The sequence below is a fragment of the Rattus norvegicus genome, chromosome 2 (assembly GCF_036323735.1).
Source record: "Rattus norvegicus strain BN/NHsdMcwi chromosome 2, GRCr8, whole genome shotgun sequence".
Classification (NCBI taxonomy): domain Eukaryota; kingdom Metazoa; phylum Chordata; class Mammalia; order Rodentia; family Muridae; genus Rattus; species Rattus norvegicus.
This window is the reverse complement of record NC_086020.1, coordinates 115,370,910-115,393,832: the sequence shown is the minus strand read 5'-3', so window position 1 is coordinate 115,393,832 and position 22,923 is coordinate 115,370,910. Positions and strand designations below refer to the sequence as shown.

At 39.8% G+C, this 22,923-nt stretch overlaps 1 protein-coding gene across 17 annotated transcripts in view; it reads right to left on the bottom strand.

Annotated features, from left to right (window-relative positions):
• Positions 1-780: 780 nt before the first annotated feature.
• The window catches only part of Mecom (MDS1 and EVI1 complex locus), a 555,238-nt gene continuing 533,095 nt past the window's right edge, over positions 781-22,923 (bottom strand). For 7 of the 17 annotated variants that reach the window (XM_039101975.2, XM_039101970.2, XM_063281553.1 and 4 more), the window contains 8 exons: positions 22,277-22,303; positions 16,233-16,399; positions 15,101-15,178; positions 12,706-12,875; positions 10,682-10,826; positions 7,028-7,264; positions 6,018-6,198; positions 781-2,356 (listed from right to left, as the gene is read on the bottom strand). In XM_039101975.2, the coding sequence (XP_038957903.1) occupies positions 2,222-2,356; positions 6,018-6,198; positions 7,028-7,264; positions 10,682-10,826; positions 12,706-12,875; positions 15,101-15,178; positions 16,233-16,399; positions 22,277-22,303 (1,140 nt within the window). In that variant the 3' untranslated portion in view covers positions 781-2,221. The remainder of the gene's footprint in view (positions 2,357-6,017; positions 6,199-7,027; positions 7,265-10,681; positions 10,827-12,705; positions 12,876-15,100; positions 15,179-16,232; positions 16,400-22,276; positions 22,304-22,923) is intronic. The other 10 variants (XM_039101971.2, XM_063281554.1, XM_039101972.2 and 7 more) reach the window with 3 other exon arrangements.

Here is a 22,923-nt window from a genome sequence, read left to right as displayed (position 1 = left end):
CGCAAAAGAAGTCTTGCAACTATCTAGAATTCAAGTTCTAGGTTACCTGATGCCATCTTCTAATCACCTAGGGTACCAGGAATGTACATCACACATAGATAGATAGATAGATAGATAGATAGATAGATAGATAGATAGATAGATAGATAGATAGATGATAGATGATAGCTAGATAGATGATAGATAGATAGATAGATAGATAGATAGATAGATAGATAGATAGATAGATGAAAGATGATAGCTAGATAGATGATAGATAAGATTAGATATACTTACAAATATATAAAAAATAAAAAGGACCTAGGGGAAAATGAATGGTGCTTCTGTGCTTGTGAATTTCAATAGTGTCAATATTTCTCTAAGCAAAACCAAAGGTAGGGTTTATAATTCAGGGTTACCCTGCTTGTCTAGTGCATGTAGTAAATCTCTGGGTTTATACCTGGAACACATATACCAGCCAGAGAAAAAGAGAAATGTTGCAAGCTGCTCTCTGTCCTGATTACAATGGGTGTTGCATGCAGACCTGGAGGAAAGCCAGAGCTGGGAAGTGGAGCCTACAGGTCTTGACTTTGCACTGTGACTAAAGTTCACCACAAGCAGCAGAACGCATTGCTGGCTAGGATCTATCACTGTGTCATCTCATAACCTTACAAACATGCTTACATTCTGCAAATCTGTTAGGGCATCGGGGTCTTAAACATTGTATCTTTAGATCATTTGGATGCCAGAAGGGAACTAAAATCGCCTGAGAACAAAAAGCAGCACACAGGGGAGTCACTATTTTCGTCTTTTTTGGAAGTCTTTATTTTTTTTTTTTAGTTGCTCCTCCCACAGTAACGCACTGAAAGGCATAACAGTTTATATTGTACAAAGCATTGGGAGAAAGTACCTCAACTTGCCAATTATTTCCAAATGAGATTACAAACAAAATGGAAAAAAAAAGAAATCTGGTTTCTCCGTAAAGGACAAAATAACTGAATAATGTCTGTTATTTACTTCTCTCTCTTTTTTTTAACATAAGGTCAGGAATGCTTCATTTTACAAATAGGATTAACATGAACATAACATCATCGCACAAGCTTGCAGACAACCAGCATAAAATATGGGGTTCAGTTCTTAATCAGAAGGATCATGCTTCCGTGAAAGAAACTAGAATCATTTATACAATCGAATCGATCTCAGTATTACAAAAACTAAGTTGCATCTAATTGCATTTAGTTCATTAAAAAGGAAAACAAAACAACAACAACCAAAAGGAAGGAATGTTAAGAAAAGCCAAACACTATTGGGCACTCCCACACACAGGACGGCTCACCTTGGTCCTTGGAATTCAGAGAGGGTATGCCTCAGACATCATAAAATAGTGGCTGACAGGAACAGTGCTCTTTTTTGATCAACAAACCATAGTTTGCCAACAAATAAATACATGGTACACACAACACACACAAAAAATATTGAAACATTAAAAACAGTGACATGATTGTCTAAAATTAAGATGTCATTACAAGGATTTGGCAAACATTGCATTAGTGGTACAGCGGTACTGGTGATGAACAGGACACGTCACCGACTTAACACCTCTCTGAGCATGAGAATCCATAGTTTACAATATACCCTTCTTGTCCCTAATTTTAAACGATGTACTTAAGAAGGCCAAAGGTAAAGGGTGGGGAGGGGGTGACAAAAACTCCTGCTATCACTTCCTATAATCATTGTGCATTTCTTCTGACTACTTCCGTCTTCAAAGGGTTAAATTACACAAAGCTTTAAAAAGGAAAAAAAAATTTAAATCTGGTAGTTAAAAGCCACTGTTCCCGATCAGATCAGGTGATCTTGTAGAGTTTGATTTCTATGAAGTGTCCGTTGATGTCAATGCTGCCATCTAAACTGCTCCTCTCACCCACCCATGCCCTGCGGCAGGAGAGCGAAAGGTGCCTTCCCCAGTGAGGTTTTCTTTCGCCTCCAATCACTTTTAGATGAATTGATCCTCCAGAAGTCAGCAGCTGCCTTGGCTGTGCAAAACAAAATATTGAGAATAAATAGCTTCCTTTCTCTTTCTCTCTCTCTCTTTCTTTACTCGTTCAGTTTAAGGTCACCGGACTTTAAATGCGTGACCCTTCAGGGTTATAAGGCATTCTGCTCAGCAGTCTTGTAAATAGTTCTGTATGAAAGAGACGTGCTGCCGTTGGACTTGGTCCCACTCTGGTCAACCTTGACAATGTCATACATGGCTTATGGACTGGATGGCACTGGATTCCGCTGCAGCTCTTGCCATGCTGTGCCACACGTTGGAGGAACCGTGGGAGGTGGGATGGAGGGCATCCTTGTCAGACAGTGACAACATCATAGCATATGCCTGGAATGAAGGGGAGAGATTCGGTGAGTGGCACTTGGACAAAAACAGCAGATCTAATTTAAGTAAGATAATCCACAAATATTAGACATGCATGAGAGACTAGACTGAAGCACACTTCATGAGCTTATCTGGAAGTGGGGCTGTGCCCTTTTTATCCGAATGGCATGAAATCAGTGCTCACCTTAGCCAGACTTAGGTAGGAAATGCTCTGACGCTTGTACCTTGTAACCCCGACTTTGGAAGGTAAATGACCGCTCCCAGGTAATATACAACTAGGGCTTATTTCTGCCAAACTTTCAATCTCGTGTCCTTTCTCAAGTTCTACCTTGTGCTTAAAATACCTCCTGTGGACACCTGACACCCTTGAGAATAAGAGAGTCCAGGGAAGTTCCACCAAGAAAGAAAACAAAGCACAAGGACCCAATAACATCCGAGCAACCCTTACTCATGACTCCGCCGCCAAGCAGACGGTGCACAGAAGTGCTCTGACAGGAGGGACACTTTCTTCCCTGTGACCATGCCAAGTTCTAAATAACTGTTCCGAGATCCCCTCACCACTGCCAAGCAAAATATTCAAATGAAGTGTTTGGTCTTGACTTGTGAGTGAACTTTTCACTGTTGATTTGCTATTGTGGGTCTCATCCATTGCTAAACTTGCTTGTCAAAATGCTGTTGAAGTGGAATCATTAAAGTCCTGCCAAAGACATTCCAGGATCTGTAAACAAAGGCGAATGCCTCTGTTGTTCAGCAGGTTCATCTCGGGGAGTCCTGCTGAGACATGTGGCCAGCCTGTGGTTTCTGCTCTCACTGTGCATTTCGTTAGATTAAGGGCTGATCTTGATTTGCTGGGTCATTGCTCTCAATGCACATATTTGGCTTATTTGTGTGTGTGTGTGTGTGTGTGTGTGTGTGTGTGTGTGTGTGTGTGCATATGCACAGGCCTGCACATGAGAGTTACATATACACATGAGCACATATGTCTATGTAAAAACCAAAGGTCGCATTGACTGGATGCTGTTCATCAGGTATGTTATGTTTTGAAACCTGATCTCTCCCTGGTTTGGAACTCTCACCAACTAGGCTAGCTGGCTGGCCTATGGACATCAGAGATTCTCCACCCACTAATTTGGCTTTCTTTCCATGAGTTCTGGGATTTGAGCCCCTGTCCTCATGCTTGCAAAGCAAATATTTTAATGACTGAGCCACATTTGATTTTATATATGAGATTTGCCCTCTGAGTTGGCACAAAAACCTCAGTGTTTATTTAACTAATATTCCTTAACCATGAACTTTGTTGCCAGGCCCTGTGCTAAATAACTAAAGAATTAAGGACAGAGCATAGAGACTACTGGTACTTCATGGTGACCTTGGAGAAGTCACTGTACTCTTGAGTTTTAATTTCCTTATACAAAGAGACAACTATTAAATAGAATAGTATTGTCTCCAGTGATTAGAGAGGAAACATGAAACTCAATTCAATATATTCCATGCAAATTGGTAACTATTAGGATATTAGTTGTTTTAGAATATAATTTTCCTCAAGGAAATTCCCACAGCAAGATAAAGTCATTATTTTGCCAATCAATGACTTTTGGATTCAATTACTATAAAAATTACAGAGTTAATATATAAACACTTGCTCTTGCTCTTGCCCTTACTCTTCTCTGCTCTGTGCCCTCTTCCCTGTCCCTTCTCTCCCCCATCCCCTCCCCCTTCCTCCATGTGCTCATGGCTGGCCGTTGTTCCTCCCCCCCTTCTACTCTGCTTCTCTCATTAAACCTCCCCACATGGAAATACACACACACACACACACACACACACACACACATACACACACATACACACACACACACACACACACACACACACACACATGCATGCTTGAGAAAAGCACCAGGAAACTATTTTTAAAAATACAACTCAAAGTGTGTGTTCCTTGGTACTCAGATAGCAACTGAAACATGGGGATGCTGCCCCGTTCTCCAGAACGAAGGAGACAACTTGCTAAACCACAAAATGGATGAATAAATGACAAGTGAATGAATAAAGGGATTCATGATCAATTTAGTTTATAACACATATGTAAATAACATATATATATGTATATAAATATATACATATATGTAACAAACACCAGCTAGGTTACACATGTCTGTATTTATTGTGATGCTAGCTGAGGCCATATCTAGGCAGGACATTGACCTCAAAACGTGGGTCCTTAGAGGCATGCCAGAGCTGTTGTCTCTTCATCCTAAAACCTTTTCATTCTTCTGTATTGGATAGTTTTGATGGCTAGAATATGTTTTACAGTACTTTGGAGTAGAAGAACTAAAAGAAAGAAAGCTTGGATCCTCTGGCGATCTCTGGCGGAAAACAAGGGATTTGTTGAAGCCACCACCTCTTACAGATAGCTCTAAGTAGCTCTGGATGGCTTAATGTTAACACTAGAAATTGAGAAGCCACATTTAGCCCATTGTGTCATAGAACAAAAAGAGAGAACTTTCCCACCCTTCTCTCACAAGGAGGAAATAGGGTTCATCCATAATCTACATGATTCTGCCAGGATGATATAAGCTGTAGAAACCCACTATGCAATGATGACTGTCTGCATCCATTTTTGAAGTAATATCATTTTTCTATTTCCACACATAATATCAATACTTTTATTGAATGTATTGCAAATGATTTATATTATCCTATTGCCATAATGTGCCCCACATCTATAGTCATAGTGACACCATGATCAGCAATCACATCATCTTAGCACAGATTTTACTCTATCACTGTTAAGACCAACCCAAAACAAACATCTCAAAGAATAGGAAACTATCAAAACATACATGCTAATATGGTCCAATTGTTGTGAATGCCATGCTACCTCCAAAATGTTCTAAGTGAACCACACAATTCAACAGTGTGAGAGAGAAAAAGAAAAAAAAAAGATTTACTTGTCCTTTTAAAATGGCCTGAATAAACATTCAGTTGAGTATAGGTGTCATAAAAAAAATTTAGCAACTGGCTCCCTTTATCTTTTAACAAAAGAACTGAAGCTCTTTTGTTGGTGTTTGTGGATCATCTGTTGGAATGATTTCCAGAGTTGGGAGTAATTCATTTCACTCAGTACAAACTCACAGGCTTTATTTCCAGATCTGTCCCTAAGTTGGTGCAGATCTTTTTTATTTATGGCCTCAGTTTAACCCTAAACTCTGGAGCTCATTTTCTGATGGATAATAAATGAACTAAACATAAGAATTCACTAGGTGTAGTAAAGAGGAAATAATTGTTTCAGAACACAAGTATGCCAACAGAAGCCAAAGATCTGAAATGGTCAGAAAACAATTCTGAGCTAATGAGAGAATTTGAAAGCTAAGTTGTGTGAACTCTCAAAGCAGAAGGAAAAAAAAAACTAACAGTAAACTCATGGCAGGGTCAGGTTTGTCGTGGAAGTTTCGGGGCAGAATACAGTTTACGTGTCAATGGTTTCATTTGTTAATTTTGGCATTGGTCATTGGCAGAGCAAAACCAGGAACATCATCAACAAAGCACCCACATCTACTTGGCTTCAAGAATGCCGCAAGGTGACCATGTCTGCCTATGTTTGTCAAAGGTATGCACGCTTGCATGCAGGGTCCCATGGTGTGGGCTACAGCAGAGTCTGTACCTGTGATTTGGACTTTCTGTGTAACGGCTGTTTAAGCTCCTCTGGCACATGAGAAGAACCAAAGGACAGCTCAGCGTCAGTGTATTGATTCTCTTCCATTTCCCTCATTTTGAGGCTATCTGTGAAGTGCCTTATGTGATCTAGAGCAGAAAGGCCAGATTTATAGTCTTCCTCTTTATACCTAAAATGAACCAATGGGAAAGCACAGAAATTGGGTTTTCTTAGGCAGTTTTTCTCTTTGTCTCATCAAGTCATTTTCAATGTTACCTTAACAGCTGTCAAACTTCATGCTGCATTTGTTGCATCAGGTAGCATGCAATAATTGCTAGTTTAAAAATATTTACAAATACCATATCTTGATCAATACTTCCTTTAACACTTTTATTGACTACAGCCAAGCATATATCAGAAGTAAAGTCAGTGACACATTAAGTCCACAATGTGTGGGAACGGAAGTCATACACTTGAAAACTTCTTTTAAAGTTAAGTCCATTATAAAAAATATTCTGTCAGGATACCTTATTATCACAGAAATATAATATTCCCTTAACTTTAACTACTGGTTGAGTCTTTCCAATTAAAAAAATCTATCATCTGTAAAATTGATCTTAAAAGTCTGAGTTACGATTGTGGTAGATAATTGAGTGGACTCAGCCATGATGAAGTATCTATTTTCTCTGAACTTCATATATAGAATCTCAAAATTAAGTACTTGTGCCATTGTCACCCATCCTTCCTGCCTTGGGGCCTCCGGAGTTCCACAGATACTAATGCATTTACATGCTTGCGAATCCTGTTCCCTGCCTCCTCGCTTTCCTCTATGTAAAACCGATGCACTGTGTGTGCCTTTCCCAAGTCAAATTGAACTTTCATGGTTTGTTACTTCACAAATTCCTCATAATCTAACACTTTCTCCCAGTAGCTGAGCGGAGCAGAGTAGGAGAAACTCGTACCAATCTCCCATGCAAGGTAAGTCTGTCGCTTGGCTTGCCAAGTTGCAAGGCACTCACCTCACGGGGGACACCTTACAACTCATCTCCAGGGCACCGGCTTCCTCATAGTCATCCTCAGGGATTTCCTCATCTAAATTAGTTACCCCCAGCTCCTTTCTGGGTTTTCCAGGAATATCATTGTCTTCATCCTCCTCATCCAGCAACACCTCATCCTCTACTTCTTCGTCATCCAATAAATCGGAATTTTGGCTGGTCGCCAAAGCCTTTTCATCCTTGAAGTGACTGCCATTCATCCTTTCAAGAGCATAAAGAGTAAACGGATCAATTACTGGCTTGATTTTTAAACATGCAGTTAGTCCATCTCCCTAACAACAGTTTAAATATTCAACGCTTACAAAAGAAATTAGTACTGTGTGTGCCTCGCTGCAACCTTGGGAAAATAATGTAATTTCACAAAGGGGCGAGCAAAGAAAAAAAATAATTGGATGATTATTTGGACTACAAATGCAGCCTCTGGCAGAACAGAAAAACAACCCCCGTCTCTGATTTCTTATCACTGCTGATAAATGATATGGTATGTGCAATATAAAAGCACATGAATGTTTTCTCTGCATAATGTACATAATTACCATTTAAGTACCCACCATTTAAAGTAATTGATTTCTAGAAAACACAGATCCCTGAACAATGATGACAGACAACAGCTTAAACACACACACATACACACACACACACACACACACACACACACACACACACACACACACACACACTGAATCCAAGACTCCAAAGACAATGCGAAAGGGACTGCCAAGGAGTCATGAGTATTCACAGCTCCTGGCTGACACTTGTGATATTCTTCCCTTGGACACCATACTCAAGCCTAGAGTTATTGAGAGCCCACTTATCTTGACTCCTTCTAAATGATCCTAAATTGTCTAACAGCAAAAGAGTCCTTTGTTTTCCAAGAAAACACAGAGAGGGTAAATCAACTAGGAAGTTAAATGAGCTAACAGCTTTTGAAACTGTCTTAGCAGCCACAGCTAACAATGCAAAGAATCACTTTTCAACTTAAAATGTCCTTCATAGCATTTCTGTTTACCTTTGCAAGAACTGCAATAGTTGACTAAAGTGCAACTTACTATACAAATTCCACCTATGGAATTTGTAGGCATGCATGAAGATAGAATGATGGGGTGATATAAACAAACATTGGATATGATCTGTTATAAGACTCTGAAATATAACATAATTATAAATGCTTTAAAAGAAGGAGGTGCCTTTGAAACATACATGAACAGGGAAGGTGATCAGGCTCAGAAAGTTTGTTAAGACACAAACCCTCATAGGCACCCATGTATCTAATCCCTAGGTTCCTCCAGATGCTTTGTTACCATGCTCCTCTATCTAGTTACTGTATCAGAAACGGGGTCTTTAGTTACTGTTGTAAATAGGGAGCTTCCCCATGACGTGAAGCGATTTTTCAGTTCACAAAAGAGCAGAAAGCATATGTGGCAATTCCCACATCGAAATCTGTCAAACTTAAGGTTCAGATTTCCCAGAATTGAACTGATACATGTATGAAAAAACCTTGGATATGACACAAGTGTTAAAGTACAAATGTATTTGACCAGAAAAAGTAACATCATTACTGTACATTTTATACAACCTCTTAAGACTGATGAAAACATATTTTTCACAGACATAAACTATTAGTTTTCAGATACACTGCCAACTTGCTAGCTTGAATGGATGAAAACTGATATTTTTTTAAATAAAAAAAAAAGCGAGAAAATGAAAGTAAAAGAACAAAAGAGTCCGTCCGTGGATGAAAACCAAAAACAACAAAAGCCAGTGTGATTAAGAAAACCTATTTGTTAATTATGCTTTCAAATATGGCAATTTATTGGGGTAAATTATTCATCAAAAGTAGCCTGATGACTGCCGAGACTGGGAAAGTCGGGTGACTCAGCTCTACGTCCACGTTTAGACATGTTGAAGCCAGATGCCGCAGCTGTGCAGCCTCAAAAATCACCAGTTCTGAGCTCTCACATTTGAATAGACTTTTCAGAACCCAAATGGTGATCTAATATTTCTTATTTGCATCGCCAAATCAGACTTTAAGGCGTATATAATGTGTATGACTAGCACCATTTTGTTCTGTCGAACAACGGCACTTTCTTGATCACACATACACATAGAGAGAGGCAAGTGGAGGGAGCGGTCCAACTAGGAGATGCTCTGCTTCTTACAACTTCTGAGATGCCTAAAAGCATTCTTCTTTCACCTTCCCTTAGCTACAGTTACACAAAATAAAGAACTAGAACGTGTGCTCGTTTCGCTCTTATTTTGGTTAGAGCATTTGTTATCTGAAGTGAACTTCCTTGAAACACAATCTAAAAGGATTTTACCAGCCTATGAGATTAAGGACCCAGCACAATAACCCTTCTCTGTTCAAAAGTCATAGACACCTCATCCATTAAGTTCATGATACTTAAAATATTCAAAATTAATAGGCTATGGTCAGAGAAGCCTAGTTCTTCAATACCACATATTTAGTTATAACTTAATGAAAAGTAATATTATGTATAAGAAAAGGTTGGACAAAAGGCCATTTCATTAACTTCGCATACACAGTCAAGTGCAGATGAGTGAGTGATTACCAGCAGCATTAGCCTCTCCTCTATTACCCTGCTTGAACGGGTGTTGATACTAGGTCGAGCACAGCTATGTTCACTAAAGCTAGTACTCCTGCCTGTTCCAGAGTAATAATTAATAATAAGACACAGATGAATAATTGGACATTTCAAATAGCTTTTGGGCAAAACATATTGGACTAATCAATGTGTACTCCGTATGCAAGTCAACCCTGATATATAAAAAGAGATATAGGCAAGATGGAGACACAAAAAGGAATGTCATGGGTTATCTATTAATGCCACATGATATATAGTAAAGGATAACAATGAATGACCAGGGCTTCAGTTGACTTCTTGTTGTGAGTTTCCTTCTGTTGTTTAATATTTCTGTTAAAATATTTTTATTTACCTGCCAAGGTAAGCAGAACTGCCAGGTAGTGAAATAGGCTGCAAAACAAATCGCCCAGGTTACACCTCATCAGCTATTTACACGATTTCTGGCAAGTCATCAACCACTGATGCCTCCAGTCCTCTGCTGACAATGTGGCAGTCACTTTCACGAGGCCATTGTGACAATTAAATGAACTAATACGGAGCTAGAGAAAGATGGTGCAGCACTTAAAGCATTGGCTGTCTAATCAAGACAACAAAAGTTGTTTTCCCCCAAACCCACATAAATGCTGGGTGGACTGGGGGGCACAGAAGACAGAGACTAAGGATGCTGGGAACAAGCTGGCTAGCAAAACTAGCAATTAACAATGAGCTGTGGGTTTGCCTGAGAGGCATTGCCTCAATGAATAAGGTGGAAAAATGATTGGGGGAGATGAATGAGTTTCCACAGCATATGTACACATGTACACACACACGTGCATACATGGGAACCCATACACATGTAAACATACACACAGGTCCACCACATACACATGATAAAGAAAAAATATTAATTAGCTAGTATGTGTAACAGATTACATAACCATTTACTAGGCATTCGAAAAAGCACCAGCCACCAGCAGCAGCAATAACTGTAGGCCTGGGCACATGAGTACGCAAATGTCTTCAAGCATTGCTTTACCTCTCCTCCATGTTCCGAGGAGACTGGCTCCCATGGTTGCTATTCCCGATGAAATTGCGGATCTCTGTAAAGTAAGCATCTTCTTTGTCATCCAGGATGGCACCTGCGCTTTCTAGCTCCGAATGAGGCGAGGATGTTGCTGTACCTGAGTGACAGAGATAGCCTTTGTGAGAAGATGGCTGCTAGCATTGCTATGGCAACCTGTTTAGCACTCCATTCCGCATGACACGAGCAGTACCATGTCTTAAAACTTGCCCTTTTCAACGTGAGGGAGGACGAGTAGCTGCAACGCTCACACTCATCACAGAGCCTCTAGAGAGTGTTCTGAGACTCTAAGACCAGGAATTAAAAAGTCACTCCTCTCACTCCCTCGTTTTTATCTTTTGGAGCCCTGGAGTATGTTTACTTGTATAAGAAGATAGGATAAGATATGATAGAAATGTTACATAATGATTCTGCAGTCACACACCACACTCAGTACCGGTTGTAACCAGCACAGATCTGCTGTTGCTGGGCTTAGTTGTGTGAGAAAGTGAAGGGATGAAACCGCCCCTGGCGGTTTGTTACTGTGATTACTGTGATTTGTTACAAGAAGCTGGCAGTAGACTCAGAAACAGCTCAGAGGCCAATAATGGGTCTGACTTTCATAGGATGTTACTCAGCTTCCTAAGAAAACTAAAGTCGTGTAAACCTGTGTTACAGAACTGTTGCACTGGTTTGCATAAACACACTGCTGTAAGCACTTCATGTACGGCTATGTCTTGTGCAAACACAGGCTTTATACTGCTTGTGTATTCCCACAATGTACCTACAATTTACTCAGTTATTGTCACCATCCATAGGACAAGGGGAAGTTAGTGCTTTCCGTTGTCTTAAAGAATTTATTTGGTTAAAAATCAAAATCAAGCATTCAACAAGTGTTTTGGTTGGTTTTGTTTTGTTTTCCAGAACTGAAGATCAAACTCAAGAGCCCAGCTCATGCCAAGTAACTGCTCTACCCCAAGTCATACCTGGGCACCCCACTAGTCACATTTTCTAACTTCCTATTTTTTCTGAAATAATGTTGATCAGATTATATAGATAATTTGGTACATAGAATATTTAGCTAGTTTTCCTCCTTGGATTAGACTTCTAGACCTATAGTCTAACACTTTAAAACTAGGATTAGGTTGCTGTCTTTGAGGGAGATAAATAGTGTACATTGTTACCATTCAAGATCATGCACAGTGTTGCTTACAGCTGAAAAGAATCAACAAAATAATTTATTCAAGAAAAGTGATTTGGCTCTATAAATCTGTTTCTTTTTCCTTCTCTGAATCTCCCCTTTCCGGACCTCAGGATTCACTCACCATCCTCCCAATCCAGTTCCTTGACCCTTAAACAATTTCAGGTTGTCTATGTACCTCTATACCAGCAGACGAACGCTAGATCCTGGCTGCTTGTCTAACTTTGAAAGCAAAGATCTAGAGTCGGATCTGTTAAACACAAGCAGTAGAAGGAACGCTGGGGTTTGTAGTGGAGTTGCTGGTTACTTAATATGAGATAAAAATGTGAGACAAAAATGGAAGATATTTTCTTCCTTTGCATGTTTCTCTGATTACATTCACTTCCAATCCCTAGTCTTATATAAAATTATCCCAGAGGCCAGGATTTCTAGGTTAATTTCAGGGATTCTGTCACATTTAGAATCCATGTTCTGTGAATAGGTGGAAAGAGAATTCTTTCCAATTTAGGAAATTCCAAGCCATGTATCTGTGCAGACTCTAGGTCATGTCTGTCTTTACGTGAGATTGCCTGTTGAGATAAACCCAGCTGGATGGAAATAAAACCTAAACAAGACCATGGAGTCTCACCGTCATGCTCGTGAGTGGCTGCCTTATTCACGTGTTTCAAAACCCCAAGGGAACTGTGGTATGAACTTCCAGAAGGCTATCAGATTTTAGCGTCAAAATGGAATGGAAGGCGAAATTACACAGTGCAAAACGTAAGTCATCTTTTCCCCATAAGACCAACCGAGGACTCACCAGACATGTTCCCGTTCTCGTGTTTCTTCAGGTGTCTGTCAAGATTGGTTTGTTGACCAAAGCATCTGTCACATAGGTGACACTTAAATGGCTTCTCCTTGTTGTGAATGTTGCGCACGTGTCGCTGCAGGTTGGAGGAAATACTGAATGATCTATCGCAGTATTTGCATCTGGAAAGTAAATACAGACACAGTGTTGCGAATGCATTAGAAGATACAGCACCAGGCCTGTAGACTGGGAAACCAAACTAAGGCTTGGCGTAGGAATAGGAACTTATAGAAGACTGCAATTCCAGGAGACTTGTATTCCAGTGTATGAGCTGGCATTTAAATGACAGCTCAAATCAAGCTTGTGTTTCCAAACCTCTTAAGAACTAAAACAGATGCAGATACTTAGAGCCCAAATATTGGAAAGAGGTCAGGGACACTTATGGAAGAGATGGGGAAAAGATTAAAGGGCCTGAAGGGGATGGGAACCCCACATGAAGGCCAACAGAGTCAACTAACCTGGACCCCCGGGAGCTCGCAGAGTCTGAACCACCAACCAAAGAGCATACATGGGCTGGATCGAGGCCCTGGGCACATCTGTAGCAGACAGGCAGCCCAGTCTTCCTGGTTGCCTTGTCTGGTCTCAGTGGGCCAGGATGTGCCTAATCTGGCAGACACTCAATATGCCAGGGTGGGCGGATACCCACGGAGGCCTTACCCTCTCAGAGGATCAGGGGAGGGACTCTGAGGAAGGGGTGGCAGTGTTCGGGATGTTAATAAATAAAAATAATTAATTAACAAAATGATGCATAAATTATCTAACGCTAGCCTTCATGACAATAGGAGCCAAAAATAAAAAAAAAAAAATAAAAGCTTTGAAATCTGATATGAGGTAAAAGCTCAAAATAGAAAGTCCAGCCTGGGAACTGAACTTCACAGAACACAGTCACCACACCTCAAGATCTGATTTCTTATTTTCCTCCATTTGTAAAATGGAAGAGGTGAACAAATGACTTGAGATTTCCAGCTATGCACATTCCAGGTGGTGTCTTTTTAACCACATGTACAGCGGCAGTGTGTCCAAAGCAGGAGGCACAGAATGGACGGGACATGATACCACAGTTGCAGCCCGGGACAGCGCTCAGCCATATTGGGTGGGAATGCACAAACCTTTAGGAATATTCTCTAAAGGGGAGGGATACCTAACATCACCCGCTGTTGTATAGATTATAGATCTGCTTTACCAAATTTACTTTGTCACATATAAAGTGGAAGGGACATTCCTTAGTACAAGCAAAGGACTTAAGAAAACACAAAGTTCCTGAGTTTCTTCTAAAAGGACAACTTTCTTTGAATGAGCACAGGCCTTCCCATTTTCCATTCTCTCCTCTTAAGATTCACGAATTTCACTAAATGTAAGTGTAGGAGAGTAGATGTGCACACCTGACTAAAGGTGACTGTGAGGTCCAGAGGCACCAAATCCCTGTGAAATGAAACCCCAGGGTGTGTGAACTGCCATGCTGTCTGCCTCCCTTTCATTTCATTATCATGTTTATAAACAATAACTTTGAAACAAAATAAATTTGTTTATTATAATGAAAAAATGAGTGTTCAGGCCGGCATAATTATACTAGTAACACACCCCTTAAGAATTTTAAAAGACAAACTATAATGTTGCTTGAGATACACGTTCTACTCATTCTTGGTGAAATCCAAACTTGAATTCTAACACTGAGGGCAAAGGATGACACTTTAAATAATGAGTCGCATTTTAAAACTAGCCATGCTCCTGTGTTCACTGTGCTACAAGCGGTGATCTTAGTTACCTGGGCCCTGTGTCTAGCTTGGTTAATTTTAGCATTTAACACACTAAGAGACTATTGATAGAACTGGCCCTTTTCCTAGAAGACTCTATCTGTTGAATCTCTAAATCTAAACATTTTTTTCTTCTTCTGAGGTTTAAGGTGTTTGTTTCTTAAACCCCCTGTTGAGATCTATGGACGATGACTTAACTGTTCAAAGGAAGCAGATATATTTAGATGGTTAGTTCCTAGCAGAGACTGGAGGCTTGAAAGACAGCGACTTTAGTGTTACAAGTTTTGTAAACTGAAATGATACAGATTGTTGAAAATAGTGAGAACTAAAGTTATAAAAAGATTTTAAAGGTGGCTAACATCTTCTAAACACATCGATGCTAACAGAAATTATACTAGATCTTACAGACTAAAAACTAAGAAGTCTTATTTGATGAAGAAAAGACATTCCTAGTTTGGACTCTAGCAGATATACTCAGATTTTAGTATTCATTCTAATATGCAGCTAATTAGTTCTTATTAATTCTACTGTGGCTTGATGAACATTGACTATTACAGTAGTTATCAAGGTATTTAGAAAAACCATTGTCAAACCTGTAAGGTTGCTCTCCTGTGTGGGTTCTCAAATGCCGTGTTAGGTTTGCAGACCTTGGGAAAATCTTACCACAGTACCTTTGAAGGAAAGACATTCACAAGAGAAAGTCAGCACAGTTGACTGTTCCACCACAGCACAAAGAGTCCATGTGCTTATTCTTGGCTTAATTAATTCTGCATGCAGCACATGTCTCTAGCACTTACAATTTGCAACAAAGCCACTCTAAAGTTATAAATAACTCTACCCATAAAGGCCACCTTCGGAGATCTGGTTGAATTTGTTCACACATAAAGAAGTGGTTTATGAAAAGAGGCACTAGTCCTGATAACCCCCACGATTCCATTTGATTAACTCCATATCTTTACACTCACAAAACTAGATCAGAGAAGAGGGGGGAAATGGCAAGTGTTTGTGAATCTGGATTGATGTAAACACATACTTCACATGTTTCAACTCATTTTACAGTTCATACCCAGTGACTTCTCCTAACTCCAGGAGTGGTGACAGACCAGACAAGACCCTAACATTTCAATCATTAAGGTATTTCCACAGAATTTTTTTTTGGAAAGAAAGTGACAGTTTGTCCAAAGAGTAGAGAAACTGATGTACTTGAATCAGATGATATAAATTTCTGAAAATAACTGAGAAGTTTTTATGCATGATTAGGAAACATGGTAGAAGCATGAAGGAAGTTTTGTTCTTTCACCAACGAGTACCGAGAAATGTGTTAACAAGTTTTCCTCACTTCTGGACCTCATTCGTCCTTTGTGAATAGCTTTATTCAAACTTAGGGCTATGGCAATTGATAAATATATGCTGGATTCCAAATAAATGCAGAATTCTACGTTGGCTTGAAAAGAATTAACTGTGAAAGAAACGTCTTAACTATCCGAGTGAGACAAGTAGATGGGATCTGGACAACTTCCACATCTCACGACCAGATGGTCAGTGTTAAAATTCTTTTTTCACAATAATTTTTTTTAAACCACCGTTTTTATATAGCGTTAAATAAAGAGCACTTTGAAGTAGCTGAGATCTATCATGGCTGCTTTGGGGCATCCAATTAAAAATAATTTGCAAAACGGACAACAAAGGGGGGTGTCCGCTGGTAGGTATACGAGCTCCTCATACCTGCAGGTATAGCGTTCCTTTCCCTTCCGCAGCAGGTTCTCTGGCAGGGTGTTGGGAGGAGCCCGGAAGCTGAACATAGAGGGCACTGACTGCAGGAGCTCGCTGGCCTCTGGTTTCAGGCCGCTGAAGCTTTCTAGTTTTTCCGCCATGTTCTCGATAGCCGACATCTGAAAGGAACAAACGCGGGACCACGAAAGGTTTGAGATCTTTGCTTTGGCAACGATCTCTCACTAACCGAGAACATAATCCACGGGAAGACTCCAAATCGTCTACGTGCAACAGATTCTGAGAGAGACTGTGGGGTTTCCTTGCTAAACAACCGGACAATTGATGGATTTGAAAAACTAAGCTAGGTGCACTTCTTCCACTGGGACCCGGTTAGGCCACATCCTAGTCATGTGACTTGAGTAGTAGAATACCCCACAGAGATAAGAAAATCAAACAAGACTTTATGTAGTTGACAACACTATGCTATTAATGAGAAACTGAAAGTTTTAGGGGACCATGCTAACCCAGTACGCGGAAGTACTAAGAATACAAGAGCCAGGCTATCCCATGAGAAGAATCGACAGCAAGAAAGGACATGAAGTCTTCAAAGGGAACAGTTCCAGCAAAATGTATGTCATCCAGAAGGAAAAGTTCAATGTGTAAAAATTATATTTCCTGATGCTACGTTAAATTAGTATCTGGACAATCCAAACTTTTAAGGGGGATCATATCATATACAAGGAATTTTGATATAATGATCGTTTGTTCTGAACAGATCGAGTTTAAGTAAGTTTATGGTGTAGTCAGATAATTTCATATGGAATAGATATTATCGTATAAAAGGGCGGTTCCCAATCAGGTACACACGCTCTTGCCAGACTCTAACAAATGCATGTAGCTCGCTTATCCTCCTCCCACGGACGTGTTTGAAGGACTCGTGTTTCAAGGACAGTATTTTCTGTTCATCTTAGTTTGGTTTTTATTGTCTGTGATCACACGGATTCTCCTTTGACCTGCGACTTTCCTCAAATGTTGTTCCCTCAGTGCATATATTTTATTTGGGAACGATGAATTACAGAATTCTGTACAGACACAGCTAACATTCAGGCCACCTTGCTAAATTAATTTGTTTCTTGGAGTACTGAATTACCAGTGAAATACCAACTAAAAGTACTTCACACACACTCTGCACGTCTCAAAGAGCTTTGGGGGTAGACACAAGGATCTAGGTAGCAAATGCAGATCCAAGCACCTGGCCAATGAGAAGCATACGTCTCCTTCGCTAGGCCAATGAGAAGCATACGTCTCCTTCGCTAGGCCAATGAGAAGCATACGTCTCCTTCCCCAATGAGAAGCATACGTCTCCTTCCCTAATGAGCCATCAAGACAGAGAGAGAGAGGCACTTCACAAGATCGAGGTTAAAAGAAGATCTAACATGTCTAGCTCAAAAGGAGAAGTAAAAAGGTGTGAATTTTCCCAGAGGGACAGCTAGACAGAATACCACAAATTTCACAACCTAAAGCCAAAATCTCACAAAGGGTACGCTGTATGTTTACTTCTTCAAATGACAATTCATGTTCTAGTTAGCTCTCTGTCTTTCTTCTTTATCCTGGAACCTGCCCTCTCATTTCATGCCTGAACTCCTAATGCTAACTACAGACTGCAACGTACTGGGTACCACTGCCAATTTGCAAGTGTCTTTCATCAAACACAGCACATAAAAAAAAATCTCAGAGGAAAGTCAAGATACATTTACTTGCCAGACGACAAATGTGAACGCATTGGGAGGCAGTGAGGGCTCTAAGCTCAAGGGTTTGATTCATAATCACTCAGCAGCTAAAACATTCTCCACAGATGCAAGTGGACAGCACATTTGTCACTGTGAGGGATTTTGACACATACTGATCACAGGGCAAAGATATGGAATGATGACGCCGGTCAGAGAACTTGGCAGAGAGTCTGGCCCTGCCGAACACAGACGTTCCCCGCTTCCAGCCAGTGTTAACACGTTCAGTTTATTTATTAAAAATCAATTCACAAATAGTTTATGATTCTATTTTGTTTGCATTTATTCCTCCTAATTGTTCCTTGCAGAAAATCATTTTGATAATCTAGCGACCACGAAATAAATTATCTGAATGAAAAAATAACGTCTGGTCTACAACCTGACAAGCAGTAAGAAGCAAGAGAAGGGTCGCAGTGTTCTCACGCATTCAGAGGGCAGAGCAGTACGTGCATGGGTGGTGGCTATAAACATTTTTTTTTCCGGGGCTGGGGACCGAACCCAGGACCTTGCGCTTCCTAGGTAAGCGCTCTACCACTGAGCCAAATCCCCAACCCCAACATTTTATTTATGTACATTCAACATTTGGGTCAAGTTTTGTAACCAAGAAATTTTAAATAATTTGAATGTCCGTCTTGCGCACGCTCGGGCTGCGGCAGCAATGCATCTCGTGGAAACACTTTTCCTCTTTTATGGGAAGCAGGCTGCTCAGGACTGTTATTATCCTCAGCTTTCATCTCTAGCACATAGAAACTCCAAGTCCTTTGAGTTATTCGAGAGCAATTGGCTGTTGAGAACTGTGTCTGGCTTTAGGAGCTGCTAATAGCTAGGTCCTACTGAAGAAAGATCAGTGTGCTTACGTCACCTCCAACAGGTCCAGTGTGGGAAAAGCATCAAGAAATGAGAACATACATTACAGACTCAACAGCCACAGGATGACATCCTCAGAGACGGTAGGAAAAAGAATAGACCTTAGCCAATTATTTCTCTTAAAAGCCACATCCGGCTTTGACTTCTGGGGTCAGATGAAAGGGGATAAGATTGGGATGGAGAAGAGAAAAGCACACTATGGAAGCTGAGCAAAGGATAGCTATAAGCATTAAACACACATAGAAACACATGCACGTACACACACACACACACACACACTCACACACACACATATACACATGCCACACATATGCCCACACAGACGCATGCACTATATATATACATATATATACATATATATACATGTATACATAAGCACACACTCTCACACACACACACACATACACTCACACACACTCACACTCACACTCACACACACACACACATATACACATGCCACACATATGCCCACACAGACGCATGCACTATATATATACATATATATACATGTATATACATATATATATACATGTATACATAAGCACACACTCTCACACACACACACATATACACATGCCACACATATGCCCACACAGACGCATGCACTATATATATATACATATATATATATACATATATATACATGTATACATAAGCACACACTCTCACACAAACATACACCTATACAAAGTCACACAGACACATTCATGCATGTACCCACATGCACATGTACACATACACACAAGGAAAGAGAGAGAGAGAGAGAGAGAGAGAGAGAGAGAGGTACACACTGCTCAGTTAGCTAGACACCAAACCCTCATTCCACCCTTCCTTTCCTCTTCATGAGATTCGCTCTGGCATCGCCTGCTCTCATTTGAAGTGAGTAAGTGGCCTTGTTCAAACAGATAAGAGCAATTTAGACACCATGCAGTTGGTGTTTGGTCAAATCTAGCAATTCTGTGACCAACGATGATCCAACCCATACCTTATTGGGTTATTTAATATATGAGTCCGGAAGCGTCAGCTTTTTCCTTCTATCTGGTCTGGCCTGTGATGTTCCTCCAGAATAAACATATCTATCTTATATAGAAATAGTACATTTTATATTGATTTTAAAGTCTGATTTTTTTGGGGGGGGGTGTCAAGATAAGGTTTGGCTGTGTAACTTTGGCTGTTTTGGAACTTGTTCTGCAGGCCAGGTTGACCTTGAACTCATAGAACTCCGCCTGCCTCTGCCTCTCTAGCGCTGGTATTAAAGGCATAAGCCACCACAGCCTGGTGGCTTGATATTTTTAAAAGTCGAGATAAAATGAGATTAATGTAGTAGAATATGACTAGATGCAGTTTCTATTATTTAATTAGGAAAAATCCAATAAAAAGAAAACTGTAATACAATGAATAAAAATTCAGGGAAACTAAAGGAAAGAAAAACTCACTGTATGTTTTAGTAGTATATCGTCATATGACCCATTAATACCTTCAACTAATCTAAGATCAGCAAATGAGAGATTTTTTTCCAATGGAATGGTAATTTTATTTGCATATATATAATAGTAGTTGATAGTATCTACAGCCAGATGTCTGGAGAAGGAAGTTATTTCTCTTCCAGTCCCCAAGAGGCTATTAACTTTATACTGACGCAAACTATTTAGACACAATTCCCAAGCTCCAACACCAAACTCATCTATGCCCCTAGTCAGAGTTAAATAAGTTTTTTTTTTTTAAAAATCCTCCAATGTGGATGCAAGTACTTAGCTTAATATTTATTATCTGAGTGACGATAACTGAAGTCCTGGAAAGTTTCTCATCAAAACTATTAAAGTGATGATAACCTGATTGTGGGAAATAATATATCTGTCCAAGCACACAATGAATTATATGAACTAATGATTCCCAATTAGATTACATATGACTTTGTCATAAAATAACTAGCTATTCATAAATAGCAGGATGGGAAAGTTTGTGGAGTCAGTTGATTTCTATATTTGTTTACTTGATAATCTTGAGAAACCTCAAAACCATGGTCATTTGAGGGAGAAGTAAATACTCGTATTTTATGTTTATCTCACTGGTGAATCAAGTTCAACAGTCATGATGGCAAAATCACTGACAGTTGATTTGCCATAGGGAATTATAGGCCTGCGTCTTCCATATTTATCGCGAGTATCCACTTTATAACACAAGTGTAAAGCCCAGCCTTGAAAACTGACTCAGTGGAACGGAGTCTTTCCAGACATTATGGTGGTAACGCAGAGAGGAAGCCCAGCTGCTCAGTGGCTTGACCAGTGTCTGCAATGACAAACTCAGCATCCTGAGCTTCAAGCAGGCAACAAGTGGAGAGACTATTCTGAGGAGAGCCCCACTGCTGTGCAACTTAGCACAACTAAAGAAGTGGCTTGCACGCTTTCTCAATGGTGCCCCAACCCTCTCTCATGCTCTCCCCTCACTGCTAGTATTTTTAGGCTTTATAAGTGCATGAGGTTAATCCTTAGATGTCCAAAAATGGTGAATTCGCAGTTTGTCACATCTTACACAACAGAGAAAATGGAGAAACTCCTGCTAAAGAATAGTTAACCTTAGATCAAAGAAATAAATAGGTGCCAACTTATTCTACCTAGATGGGAAACTGTACGACTCTAGGATACCCAGACTACCCTGAAATTGTCTGTATCCCTATGAAGCAGGTCATTTTGAGTGACGATGTAAACACATAAACACTTTAAGGAAAATTGGAAATGCATGTTTCCCATCCACCAAGTTCTATTTCAGAGTGAAATATAAAATAAAGGTTCTCCCTTCCATGTTCAACTTTCTGTATAAAAGAAATAAGCCTGCTCCTTGCTTCACAAACTGAAACCAGATTTACTTATACATCGAGGCGAAAATTTACAGAAATGAGACCTAGTTCTGAAAAGTTCATTCGGTACTTAGGTAGAAAAGTTTAGTTTTATATCTGTCTCCAAACAGCAGGAAAATTTCTGCCTCAGGATAAAGGAACTGGAGCCACATGGCCAGCTTGTGTTTCTACACAAGTTCCGGTTTTACACTGCTGGAGGCTTTGTCAAAAATGTCTGTAATATGTTGTCCCCAAACGATAACGTTTTCGACTTAATTATTCTTTTCAAAACTCCCCATATGGAGTCCATAGAAGGACATATATATTAAAATATAATCATGAGGAATGAGTGTGATTTAACAAATAAAGTCGTCACATACGTCATTTTCAGTTCATTAAACGCCCCACTCTACTGAGAATATTCTGCTGTTGGATGAGCAGGGAAATTGTGTGCTTCACCCCTAGTGTGTCATGGACAGCTCTAGATTTGTGTCTGCCCAGCATTCAGAATAACCACTATTCTCTTTAATACTACATTACTTTAGTCAAAAATGTAAGGAACTTACCCATGTTCTCTGGTCAGGTAGTGGGAACTGGTAGCAAAATTGAAACAGAAAAAAAAAATTACTTCTGTGTTGGATCTTTACTGAAATCTCTCCTCTGAGAAATGAGCATTTATTCTAATCTGATAATTTTTACTTATCATGTAACTCTATCCTGAGTAAAAGTTCTAGAAATGAAAATTAAATCTATGTATTGCACTGTTGCGTTTCCTCTACTTCCTAAAGTTAATCATTGAACCAAGCCTGGTTAGCAACCAGAATGGCCATCACTCTAAGAAAGCTACCTATTCTGTGCTACAGAATCTGTCATCAGGCAAAGAATTCTTCCCTTTTTGCTCTTCACTGCAAAACTACGGTCCCAACCTTCCCAGATTCTGTTTCCATTTCATTTAAGGTAATTTCTTGTCATAATCCAGACTTTGTATCTCTATCCTGTCAATAAGGAAAATACGGCATTTACTAAAATGGGAATAATTAGATAATAAAAAAATAATTTTTTTGTTGACATTGTTGTTTGGAATCCCATGCTTGGTAGTAAGGGACTTCGGTTATTGGTCCTCAGAATACAAGAATATGGAGGAAGGAATAAAAAAGGTTCTAGTTATTTGTGACAATTATGGTCACAATCTTCAGGGAACGCCTCCATGGCT